The following is a 13935-nucleotide window of genomic DNA, read 5'->3' on the forward strand; positions in this document are numbered from 1 at the left end:
AGCATTAAGTCAGTGCAACAGCCTATTATAATTTTCAGAGCTTTTACTTCAAATGCATTAGAAGAAAACCTACTTCTCTTTCTTTTTGTACAAACTACGATGTACTGAGTAGCAAGTTAAAAGTACAGTACAGAATAATACAAAGTAGTTCCTATTTCAAGTTGAAGACAGTATTTAAAAAATTATACTAGTCTTGTTATCATAATAAATACATTTCTAAATTCTCTCAGTTTGCATTCATGTCAGTAAAGTTACCTACTTTGCAGTGTCAGCACCACTCGTAATCAGAGTGTTGATTAATAGCTCATGACCATATCTAGCTGCTATGTGCAAAGGAGTATTTCCATTCTTATCTTCACAGTCTATTTCAGCTCCTATAACAAAAAGCAATTACTAAGTAAGATTATATGTAGGCATACAGATACTTTCGTTAGAAGAACAGCACTGATGATAATTTAAACATTAATAATTAACTGTCCACAAATGACTACTTTGGATTTAAACTCTGTACAGCTTTCAGAGGTATTTAGTATTAATAATAAGCAGAACAGAGAGAAGTCTTTTATTACGTAACCATATGGGACACACTTTCTACAACTTGGGTAATGGAAGAGAAATCAATAGATCTTCCTGCATTCTGAAAAATAAACAGTTCTTCAGTGTAGCTTGCCAAACTTTAAAAGCAGATATGCTCCACCATCAACTGAACTACTACTAGACGTTAGGTGTGAAAAAAAATTCAGCACACATCAATACAGGAGGAGGAAAATATTTGTAATACTGGAAAGCTGACGACAAAACTACTCCCTCCCCCTTTTTACCATTCTGAATGATGGTTTGAGATCTTGAAAATCTACCATGGATTGCTGTCATGTGCAAAGGTGTTTTCCCATCTTTACTCTGGAAAAGAAAAAAAACCCCAGTGTTTACTTACAGCCAGTAACAGTAATCCACCAGAACTGACAAAAAAATGGACATTCTTTTACTTTATTCTCTCCCCTCTACTTCCTCCTTTAAATTGTTTCTATGCACATTTGCAAGACGGATGCTGGCAGTGACAAGTCAGCATGACATGGCAAGCTTTTCAAAAGAGCTGCTCTTAATCACTCTTCCAGCTGTGACAACTCAGTGATGCCCACTCACTCACAGTTATGCCTTTAGGATAATCACTCTCAAGAGGATGATGACAGGCACACAACTTCAGCTACAAGCCTTTGCCCAACTCTTCCCCTGCCCAAGTCTAAACCTAAACAATGCTTCTTTAAATTAAGTTTGTTTCTTGAAAGAAAATAGCTGTATTTACTATAGAGGTTTACACATCATATTAGAAGACATTACACTAAAAAGCTCATGCGTTTCACGGAAATTTCCATAAAGTGATATTTGTAAGCAATTTATCATAAAACACAAGTAATCCTAGGGTAGAACTATTCAACTATACTTGGTACTATACATTTGACACACATACCAAGTACGCACACGTAGTCATTCACCAGTAATGATGTCCTTCAAGTAGGCTAATAGTAATGCATAAGAGAATTTCAATTTTTAACAGCACTATGTCAATGCACTTATAAAACTGGTTTTTTCGTTATTATTGATGATTTTTTTTCCCCCCTGTACTTTATCATAGGTAACTGGAAAGCTTTGCAGGAGAAAAATGTTCCTACAAATGCACACAAAAAATTGCAAACGTGACACTTGCAGAAAATAAAAGCACTCTTGGGTGCACATGCATACCACATCTTTAAATTTTAAACACTGCCTTTGAAGAATAGGAAGTGTTCACAAAATGCTAAGTTAAAAAAGACAAAGATGGTAGGGGGAAGATACGATATGAACATATGCATTGAAATATCACAAACTGCTGTCATGTGCAAGTGTCTTCCCATGTTTATTCTTCCTTTGGAACCGAACAGCAAAGCGTCTATGGATGTGTTACTGAAAGTCTGCTGGAGACCCTTTTAGACAGAGTTGAATGTGGAATTTTTAGTTGTGTCACTGCACAAAGCAGCATACACCACTTAATGCAATTATGGGAAACATTGTCTTCTCGTACCTAGATTGAAAGAAATAAACCACTTGATAATGACAGCCAAGTTATCTCTGAATGTTTCAGCTCGTAGATTTTGTTGACCATAAACAATCCAAAAGACACACGCACATATCCATAGCAATGCAAAGAAACACAGAAAATGGTGTTGAAATTCACTTGAGGAATTGAATGATTGATTTTACTTCTGTCATTGGAGGCCTTAAGAAAAGGCCAAATAAACACATCATAAGCAATGACTTCCCCAAGCAATCTCTATGTTCTGATTTTCTTACAAAGAGAACTTTCTTCTAATGTCTACCTTTCATCTTTCTCACCGCAGTTTAGTTCTACTTTCTTTATCCAACTATTAATACTCTCTGTGTCCAACTATTTTCTTCTTTTAAAACAATTGTTACACACCTGGTGCCTCCCTCACTTATCCCCTCCTTTAAGCTGAACAATTAATTTAAACAAAAATGATCATGTAAAATAAGTTCAGTTGGAGTGAGTAACCAAAAGCTGCCTTGATAACCAACATTCTAAACTTTAAAAGGGGAAACTTTGAGAATGTAAGGAAATAAATTAGTGAAGTAACAGACAGAAGAATTTAAAGGTTTAGATAAAAAAGCCTGCAACCTCACTGGCTCAGATATGCTAAATCTGTATCTCAAAGGAAGGCTAATGAAGAGTCAGAAGATGGAGCAGAAAAAAGTAAATCTAAGTCTCACTGAGCACATTACTAAAGTACCTTACAAGGACCCAGGAGTAACTTAAGGTGACAGTATCAGAAACTAAGGAGTATGGTGGTCAAGTGAGAACCCTCACAAGACAACTTGAGTAAAATCTTGCAAAGGACAGCAAAACAGCTACAAAATCATTCCAGTTGTAAATGGAAAACCACAGTACAATCAACAACAGATTTTCAGATTTACTCTGCTCAAATTTACTTAAAAATGCACTTGATGTAGATTTCTAAGACAATGGATTTGATTATCCACAGTGCCTCTCTCCAGTCTAAAGAGTCTCAGGTTCTTTTGCAACCCAGGAATAACGTAACATGCAATTGTCTATCAACATATAAACATAGAACACGTATAAAATTAAATGAAGGTGACAATTTCCATGTTGAAACTGAACTGCTAGCTATAGGACTGCATTCAGAATTCCCTTCTCAGACATTGTCACTAGGGAAGGATATACAGAACCAGAACCAGTAGCCAAAGAGTTCTTTAAGCAATGAACAGCAAGGCTCTATTTATTTAGTGAAGTACTGTTCCCTGAGATGCCAGGAAGCAAGGAGATATCGTCAAAACTTTTGCTTCAATTTCCTTTTTTTATGCCTTTAAGGTCTTCTATCTAAATATTAAGTTAACTGCAGCTGTCTGATTTTACAAGATCAGATAGGATCAGAGCACATGATAGGATAGCTATGGGCTAACAATAACTTCTGGTCTTCACTGAAACTCAGTGAAGTGTGGTAATAGGAGAGAAATCACCCAGACCTCCTCTATTACCAGAGAAAACATATCTGCGAAATACTTAAGATCATATGAAGTTTTAAGAACAGGAATTTCTATTAGACAGAAAGAATTAACACACAGCACACGGTGTTCTATCAAGTGATTACTCAGATATTAACTGTACTCAGACTACTGAGCTTTACTGAGGGTCAGGGGAAATGTGGCTCTATCATGTCCCAGCATTCCTCCAAGTGAAATCTGCCCCTAGCAATAATTCTTACGTTCTAGCATCACCAATGGAAATAAGATACTTTTTCTATTTAGGTCACTGAATTTTCAAGCAGCAAGGGAGCCCATAAAACAATTAATACTGTCCCATTACGTACTCATTTCAACATGTTCTTCCATGCACAGAAATCCTGAATAGAGAGGAGAGTGTGCTGCAGTAATGAGCAATACTTAACAGTATTCACTCACTGTTCTACAGTACTATATGGACAGTGACAAGGCTACAAAAACAAGTATAAAATGAAGCCTTTGCCTACAGAGGTGATAAAAAGCATATAATGTATTTCTACTGTTCCATTTTTTTCTGCTACATATTCCCTTCTTGAGATGAGGCCAGCATCCACAGATATGCATAAGCCCTTACCCTCCATCTGCCATCAAGAATAAGAGTATTTCCCTTTTGCTCTCCCTACTCGGTCACCCACAGCAGAGAGTGCTCTAACAGTACCATCTAGTCTGTACCTAGATCACCATCCATACCCACTCTGTTACTTCCAAAACCACAAACACAGTTGCATATGGGAGGGAACTATTGAATCAGATTACACAAGCAATATAATTATGATGAAAAATAAATTGTAAGAACTGCTTTGAACTTCAGCCTCAGGATTTGGAAACTGAACAGGCTTGGTCCAATAAATACTTAGTAGGAATGCTCTAAAAGCATCCCCTTTTATCTCTACAAATTATTCTTAGCTACACAACATACTCTAATCCAATTTCCCTTTGCTATTTTTTAGGGATTGTTCTTCTGATTATATCCAAGTTTTATCCTTATAGGCCTTTCCAGAGAAGCAAAGTTGACTTGGAAACGATTTTCTTTTGTCTCAGGTCTTGCACTTTTCCAAGCACAACTGGTAAGTTTTCATATAAAAAGTAAGGCTGTTCACGCCTTCAAGTGCAAATTCACAGGCCAAATTCAGTCATACTGGTATAAATCCACAGAAATGCTATTAACAGAATTACAATGGAGACACATGTTGGTATGGAAACAGGATAAATGCTGTTTTCAAGCTAAAATTGTTTAAAATCCCTACACAACCCTACTTAACTTTGCACTGAACAGTTTTGATACTTACCAAATCAATACTTTTTAATTACAGTCAACCTATAGCTAAAGCTACTAACCCTTTCCACTGTAAAGACATTTTCTTCTGAAGCAGGCTAACTTCAGTAGGCAAATCTTTACTGAGCTCTTAGACTTCAGCTGAAATTCTCAACTCTGGTACATTTCAGGCTGCATTTCCCAGCCCCATCACTATCATATTCCAGAAAAAATAATTCTGTTATTTCAGAGTAAACTTAAGAGAAAACCTGAGTTTACCCATACTAGATCTTCTAAGAATTTTTTAAAGTTACAGAAACCAACAAATCTACACTTTGGATCCCATAACTTAAAACTGAATGGGAAGGAAGGCAAAAGACATCTCTCTGATGTTAAAACATCTTTTGTCACCACCAAACAAAAGCTCACCCACATTATAAACTTGAAAGAATTCAGGAACTTTGCCAGTCACTTTGAAGATACTAGCCATGCTTTGCAAAATTTCTAAGGTTACTGTGCCGTGTTTGTGTGGTGGGGTTTTTGGTAGCGGGGGGAGGGGGGCTACAGCGGTGGCCCCTGTGAGAAGCTTCTCAAAAGCTCCCCCGGCTCCAAGTCAGACCCGCCTCTGGCCAAGGCTGAGCCAATTAGCAACAGTGGCTGCACCTCTGTGATAACATATTTAAGAAGGGAAACCTGGGAGAAGGAGTGGGAGTTGTGAGGAGGGGTTGTGAGGAAAACATCTGTGTGAACACTGAGGTCAGTGGAAGAAAGGGGGAGGAAGCGGGGGAGGTGCACTGGAGCAGAGACTCCCCTGTATCCCACCCGTGGTGAGACGGCAGGGCTGTCGTGTGTCCGTCCCCCCACCCCCCGAGGTCCATGGTGAAGCAGATGCCAACCTGCAGCCTGTGGATGACCCCACACCAGAGCAGGCAGCTGTGCCCGAATGATGCTGGGACTCTGTGGGAAGAAGTAGCCCCTGCTGCTGTAGTTCAGCTCTGGGAGGACTGCAACATGCGGGGGTGACCCATACCAGAGCAGCATGGGAATGGCTGCAGCCCGTGGGAAGGGTTCACGACAGAGAAGGTTCGTGGAGGACTGTCTCCCATGAGAGGGGAACCACGTAGAGCAGGCAAAGAATGTGAGGGGTCCTCCCCCTGATGAGGAAGGAGCAGCAGACTGACCATAACCCCCATTCCCTGTCCCTTGTGCCGCCGGGGGATAGGGTGGAGAGATCAAGAACAAAACTGAGCCCGGGAAGAAGGGAGGGGTGGGAGGAAGGTGTTTTTAAGATGTGGTAATGCTTCTCACTGTCCCACTCTGTCCATTAAGTGGTGTTGTTAGTGTCTGAATTGAAGTGATGTTCTCTTCCTTCCCCTAACGAGGCATCTGTCTTTTGCCCATGACCATAATGGGTGAGTCATCCCTCCCTGTCCTTATCTCGATTCCTGAGCCTTTTTCTTTATTTTCTCCTTCCCGTTCCTGAGGGGGAAAGAGTGAACAGCTGCATGGTGCTCAGTTGCCCTCTGGGCTCAAACCATGACAGTTACTTAAGTGTTATAACTGAATAAATGTAGTCAGCATCTAAGTTTATACCATATGTAAAACAAAGAGTCGTATTTTAAGTTCAAACATAAAGATTAACACAATATTTATCAGTGTTTAATTATCCTAATAGAATGTTGGAAGTTTTAAATTTTCATTCCTAATCTACAATTAAGGTGTATTTGAAAACAAATAGCCAAAAAAACCCAACCACCATTACCTGCTGAACATCTTCTGAAATTAAGCCCTCCCCCCTTTTCTTCTACATCAGAAATATGCACAAAGCATGTATGCAACCCAGCATACAGGAATACAGTAATTCTTTGCTTGGTAATATTTATGTTTCTCTTTTGCTCTTATTTGTGTAAGTAACATAAGTACATAATCATTAGTATATTTAACATTGTGGGATTATTTTTATGACAGAACATACATTATTGAGAAATGACGTTTCAATAATGTAGGAAAGAAGTCAGCCCTGTAAGGCTAAACCCTCAGTCATATGGGACATTATGCAGAGCAGAAAGCTGGCAACAAAAGTAAATGGACTGTGACCTGTGTATTTTAGGACAAGTTTGCAATAAACCCTTGTAGCACAGCTCCTTACTTCTCCAGGGCACACTGGTGATGAATTTTTCCACAGCTGAGTTTAAGAATATTTAAAAGTGAACAGTAACATACATCTAAGATTTTTCCACATCAAATAGCTTAATTTTAAGTTACTCCCAAATTTTCAGTGGGCTACGGATTTTGAACTAACAATAGATATAAAATTGTATTTTAAAATTAGTTAGCTGAAAATCAGTATGAATATCTTACATGAAGTGAGCCACAAACCCCATGATTTTTAACAGAAACGTTAGCTATTCTAATATTCACTTCTTATCCAGATTGTGCTGAAATTCAGGCATAACTATTAAACAGATTTATTTATTTATTTAAAGGAACAAAAGGATAAATAATACTCTTCCTACCACATGTGGGCAATTAGATAATGTACATGTACAGGCAATTAAATATTTTGTAAGAGGAGCACTTGGACTCTTCATTCCACATACCATTTCCCACTTCCCCCAGCCCAAAATCTGTCAAGACGCCAGATACTGCCACTGAATATTTCTGAATACAGTTAAGTTTTCATTACTAGAGTAAAAATCAGCTTAATGCAAAACACGAAGTCTCATCTCTCTCACATCTCGAGTCTTTACCCTACGTACTAGAGAAGATAATAAAAGATACAGGTATTGTCTTTATGCTTGTGTGGATTAGAATTTCTGCCTACACTAAGACAGGGTTCTAAGGAATATTCTGCAGCCAAAGACTTGTCACCAAGTAGACAGGTAAGACATATGTTGACTCTGCTCACAAAGTTTTGCTGGAGTAATTAAAAAAACAGCTGTTTAAGACCTTCCATTGGCCTAATATACTTATCTTTGTATTTTTAATACACCCTTCACAACTCTCCCTTATTAATTAGATTTTAGGATCTTGCATTATCAGCTCTTTAACTGCTCCAGCAATTAGTCTTTTCATAAACATTTCTCTGAAATATCCTTGATTTCATTAATACTGCTTATTTATAAGAAAAACATGTTATTTTGCATTTTTCCATATGATTTGCTCTCACCACATGGACAGACTAGGAAAGACAAATTACGTGGATTTCTGACATTTAAGTATAATCAAGATTGACCAGACAGTATTGTCATCTTTCTTCTTTACCCTTTTGGGCTATTTACTACATCCCATTGAGGTTTTCAGATCAAGTTCCTTGAAGCAACATACTGGCTCATTTTTTCTATAGTACTTTTCACAGAAGTATTCCATCAATCAGGGGGAACTTCTAAATGTTATTGTAACAATGATTTTGAAAATTACCTGACAAAAAGACATACTGCATTTTTAAGATTGAATGGATGGCTTTGGATTCACCTACCTTCATATTTACATCTGCTCCATTACAGACCAAAAGCTCTAAACACAGGGCTCCATGTGTTGACGCAGCAGCAAAGTGCAAAGGTGTAAAACCCTTCTCATTCATTTGATTTACATTAGCACCGCAGTCTATAAGTTCATTCACTACAACATCTTGCCCGTTGTAGCAAGCTACATGGAGAGGAGTATTTCCATAGGCATTTGGTTCGTTCATCTATCAGAGAAAAAAAATCCCAAGATTAGTTAGTAGGCAAAAACCTGTACTGCTGCAGCACTTAATTATGACAATGAAAAATCTCATGTCATGAGACAAATTCTTCAGTATGTTTTGGAACTCTCCAAAACCAGAAATTAAAAGCAAGTTCTGAATGTAGTACTTTGATTGAGAATTGTGTACTGGGGAAGAGTACGATGGCTTTACAAGTGAGCCAACCTCCTCCAATTGTCTGCACACCAGTTTCCTGTAGGCAGTATGCAACTTGACAGAACACGCATATGGGAAAAAAGTCAACAGTGGCAATTTACACAGACACTACAGACTAAGCACAGGATGGACCTCTATCATTTTTCAACATCATTTGTGGGTTTCCGTTAAAAACGGAGGCCAAAGGGACTTTTTTTTTCCGGGAGGGTGGGGGTGTGCACGCACATGTGTGTCTATAGAATTTGTTGCTATGCACATGATACTGAATTCTGATCTACTTCTCAAGACAGAACTTTGGCAGCATCCTCCAGTCTTGTAAGACTAAAATGTGATGAACAATGCAGATTTCTTACACAGTTTCACAGTTTGCTGCTAACACGCTTTCTACATACACGTACTGTACAGCCCTTTAATTTATTTTGCATTTCAATATTAATATGGCCTTCCTTACTTAGTATCGAAGTTTCTCAAAACTTTTAGTATATCCCAAAACTTACAGGGTTTAAGAAAGTCAGTAACATCTATATTTTACAAATAACTGAGGCAAATTTCCTGCAGTTCAAAAAGGATTGTTTAGCAAAGCTAGGAACGGAATTCCTATTTCCTGAGTTCCAGTCCAATGAACAAAAAACCCTACTAAATACAAATTTATTTCCAAATAATTATGCAAAATCTGCAAAGCTCTTAAGTTACTTGGGGGGATGATTTTTTTTTTAACAAAAAAAAAAAAAGCATGTGAATATTTGGAAATATTATTTTCACTTCATCACAACCTAACCATAAATAAACTCTGCTACAATACTAACAAGAGCATTTCAAACAAAAAGTATCACTTTGTTTTATTCCTACTTACATCAACTCCCAGATCCAGAAGATATTTGACTACGCTGATCATCCCACTAGATGCTGCAGCATGTAAGGGTGTATATGATTTCTTGTCTTTGCATGTCACTTCAGCTCCATGGGCCACGAGTAATTTCACAACTTCAATATGACCTGAAAGAATAAAGATAAAAAGAATAAAGCTGCATTTTATATTAATGAGCACAAGTTTACAAACTTAATCATTGTACAATTGTTTATAACACAAACAAGACATTATTCATTTGGACCTAATCTGGCAAATAAATAATTGTTCTTGTATTCTAATTGTATCACGAACTATAAAAGCAATATAAAATATTAATCTCTGACAGGGAGTATTTCCACATACCCCCTCCAATAATCATAGTTTTTATACCACAAAAATAGTCTTGTATGTTAAAAAAAATAATTTTGTCTTCTGCTTACACAGAAGGATTTTTTGGGAAGATCTGAGAACTAGAGAGGTGAAATAACTTTGTAATTATTAAACATTTACTGCAAATTTCTGTTAACAACTTGAGAATGTGACTGTCAGTCTGCCACCTTCACCTCAACTGCAAACATGTCCAGTAAGGTTTTTAAGGCCTTCAACATAAACTTTGAAGAAATTACACAAACATGAAAATAAGAAAATATTCTATTTTTAAATATATTCCCCCCCCAATCCAACTGCCTTTACTTGCAAAACCTTTAAAATGTTGACCCAAATCATACAGGATTTAGCAAACCTCTATTTTCAAAACTGGCTCAGGCCTCTGAGGAACCATAGCCTTCTGAAAGCACCAACTATTCTTCTAAGTCACTGGGAGGAAAGTAAGAGTCAAGTGGTTTTGTGGGGAAGGATGACCTGGGGGAAGTTCCAGGTAGGAGGGTGGAAAAGGGAAGGGAGCCCACCCTGAAGTAGCAGGCAGTCACTCTCACTGCCAGCTTTGTGGCTGGGCCAGGGGCCCCAACACCACATTGCTGCTGCAAAGGGCAACCAGCTTCCCCCTTCACCGTGCTCGCACGCTCCCCCCACTAGCTTGCACGTATGTAGTTGTGACACCGCATGCTTAGAGAAAAGCTATGAAAATGAGGCAACCAAAAACTGTCATTCTTGCTCAGTTGTTAATTTAACTGCCAAACAAGCCATCTGAAAACACACAGATAATCATGACAAAGTGTACAGAATGAAGGAGCACACTTGAGTTAAACAGACATTTAGTGCCTTACCTTTGTAAGTGACCCATACAAACAGATGTGAGATTCTTTGTTTTACCTTTCAAGTGACACCCTTACCTTAGTTAAAAAGGTGGTGAGGGACACACTGAATACTTATGCTTATCCAGTCAGACATCTAAGTAAAAAGTATCATATCCAGCTTTCAGCTTCATAAAAAGTGAGGGTCTTTGCTTTTTCAATGACTAAGAGAATTTGCAAAAGTTTGAATAAGAAATGTCTACCCAAAAGAATACAGACAAAGCTATTTTGATAAACATTCAGTCACCAGATACCTATTTTATGCTGCATGCCCAACAACATACAGACTGACATTTCAGCTAGTTATACCGATCAGAAACAGAGTTTACCAGTGCAATGTGAAGTGCTGAAACATTTCACTTCTGAATTACTTCAGTATTGTAGGAAAGAAGACAAAGAGAAATGTAAACATGATACTCATCTTCTGACCCAAATATAACAGGGACAAGAATGAAAACAAGCCCTATATGAGAGACAGAAGTACAGAAGATATGGAAAGCAGTGAAAGGAAGAGAGACACTGAACAGAACAGTGGCAGAAAAGCTTTAAAGAGAAGAAAAAACCCCTGACCTGCATTGAAAACGCAAGCAGCAATCAGTGGAAGACACTCAAACAGAAGAGCAAGGTACTTGAAGTGGGAAGCGCTGAGTAGACATCCCGATACACTAATGAGTGCGCAAGAATGAAAGTCCATTTTAGTCGCAGCATTGCAGCTAGACAGCAATGGAGCCGGGTGAAAAGCAGGAAGGAAGGGAAACAATGGATATAACCCTAGAAAGTTATTTATAGTAGAGTGACGAAAAACATAACTTCTTTATTATTCTATGGTCAGTTTTATATGGTGGAAAAGATTTAAGGCTGTCTTCAAACAACTGGAGCAGTGTAAAATGGCTCTAAATTGTGAGAATGTCACAGTTTTTTTCTTGTTTGAAGACTTTCAAAAGCTTTTTCTACTCTACTATCTGCAAGGATATTTAGGTTGATCAACATCAGATAAATTATATTTTTCCCACCCAACCACTGTCCATTAACAGAGTTTCCTGTTAATAGCCTATGAAATAGCACTGACTAAAACTGGAATAAATGTAGTTCATCTGAAAAATAGAAGACTTACTTAGGTGAGCAAAAGCCAGAAAACATGTCTGTTTTCTCACTGTTGCTCATCAAATCTCTGCCATCTCATACACAAATTTCATTCCACAAAATTTTGCAAATAATCTCCTTGAGTAAGGTGGTTGGACAGCCTATCACAGACACTACTTTGCATATGTAAGTAGATTACAAAATAATAATACAAAATATCACAAAGAACATTGAATCAATAATGAAGATTGTTCTTTTACTTCTTGGTTTCAAGTACTGGTATCAGTACTCGAAGTACAGTATCATACAGCTTCAAATTATAAAAGTATTAATGCTGTGACGATCACTTCGTAATTCACTGGCACACTCGAGTCTTTTCTTCTGAAGACAGCTCAACAGGGCCCTGTTGTTCCTTTTAGCATTTCACATATGGATTTCACAGTCTTATTTTATATTGCTATCGGGTTATTTCAGACCTGTATTGTCAGGGACACAAGACTAATGTGAAATTGACCTAAACACAGAGCTGTGCAAAGACAAGTTAATAATTCCACTTTTATGTGAATCCAGATGTTTGTGAGAAGATCACTTTTACAACCATTGAGATCTTATGAACAAGCCTGATTTTATAAATGTGTAGTTTTGAATTTGTAAAGACCAGAATTCTCAGTCCTTGGACCAAAGCACATTCATACAAGGAACAACGAATTATCAAACCCCAAAACTCAGGGTAAGGTTTTTGGTAACTGTATTTCATAGAATTACAGAATGGTTTGGGTTGAAGGGGACCTTAAAGATCATCTAGGTCCAACTCCCTGCCATGGGCAGGGACACCTTCCACTAGACCAGGTTGCTCAAAGCCCCGTCCAACCTGGCCTTGAACACTGCCAGGGAGGGGGCAGCCACAGCTTCTCTGGGCAGCCTGTTCCACTGTCTCACCAGCAGGAAAGAATTTCTTCCTTACAACTAAACTAAATCTACCCTCTCTCAGTTTAAAGCCATTACCCCTTGTATTTAAATAGGCACTGCCCACATGCTATTGCTCTTTTATTTTGCTCAGTATGTAAATTTAAGACTATATTTTCACTTTTAAGTTACTGCTTCCATTTGCTCTTCCCTGGGAAGACTGGGAAACATTACTTGGATAAATGTAACAACTCCAAAGCAGTTATATAAGATACTCAATGCCACAGATGAGAAATATGTTTAATTAGCAACCTTAAGTCTGTTTTTAAGAACCACCCCCCATGCATACACATTGCACAGCATTATGCCTATTTATAAGTAATTCTCCAATTCATAATAATGAGCATCAATACCAAAATGCATACTGAGGACAATTTTGCCTAAGATCAGACCTCCAAGGCAGAGTTATCCTAGACTTAGAGGTATGAATGTAATGAGTCCACATAATTTCCTAGTTTATATGTGCTTACTTTTTGCTTTGATATCAGATACTGTAAAATTAGTTTGTTTTACTCAGGGAAGGGGCAGTACAGAAATTACTCTCCTTGTACATTAACTTAAATGTTTGTCAAAAATACATGTTGCTCCTTTATAAATCCTATATATATATAAAGGTTTTCACCAAGACAGTCATTCCAAGTAGTAGGTTTCTCTTATAACTGTGAACAAAAATGTTCACATCTTTAGATCACCTCTGGAAAAAAAGCTGCCATAAATAATAGGACTATTTTCTCTTCCTGACTGTTCTCTAAGTTTCATAAGATGGTATCTTATGCATATAGATACGTATTTTCTGGAGAATTTTAAATTTAGGAAAATGCAGATCACCAAACATAACAGGAGCAAAAAATTACATATAACGAAGTCTTATTTCCCCATTTCGTCTCCGAAGAAATTCCCAAGCATGCAGATTCATACAATACCTATCCTACTGCTTTTATTCTTCTCCCTTGGTTGGATAAAATTATGAAGCAATAAGCTAAAATACTGAGTAACGATTAAGACCATGGAATCATCTCAACTGGCTCCTTCCTGAAATTGATACTGAAACTTA

The 13935-nt window shown here is 37.7% G+C and overlaps 1 protein-coding gene across 6 annotated transcripts in view; it reads right to left on the minus strand.

Moving 5' to 3' along the window:
- The window catches only part of ANKRD28 (ankyrin repeat domain 28), a 125514-nt gene that overhangs the window by 28848 nt on the left and 82731 nt on the right, over positions 1-13935 (minus strand). For all 6 annotated transcript variants that reach the window (XM_074838358.1, XM_074838380.1, XM_074838373.1 and 3 more), the window contains 4 exons: positions 9583-9725; positions 8307-8519; positions 822-900; positions 260-374 (listed from right to left, as the gene is read on the minus strand). In XM_074838358.1, coding sequence (XP_074694459.1) covers positions 260-374; positions 822-900; positions 8307-8519; positions 9583-9725 — 550 coding nt within the window. The remainder of the gene's footprint in view (positions 1-259; positions 375-821; positions 901-8306; positions 8520-9582; positions 9726-13935) is intronic.

This window comes from Strix aluco, chromosome 1, assembly GCF_031877795.1.
Source record: "Strix aluco isolate bStrAlu1 chromosome 1, bStrAlu1.hap1, whole genome shotgun sequence".
In the NCBI taxonomy this organism is placed as follows: domain Eukaryota; kingdom Metazoa; phylum Chordata; class Aves; order Strigiformes; family Strigidae; genus Strix; species Strix aluco.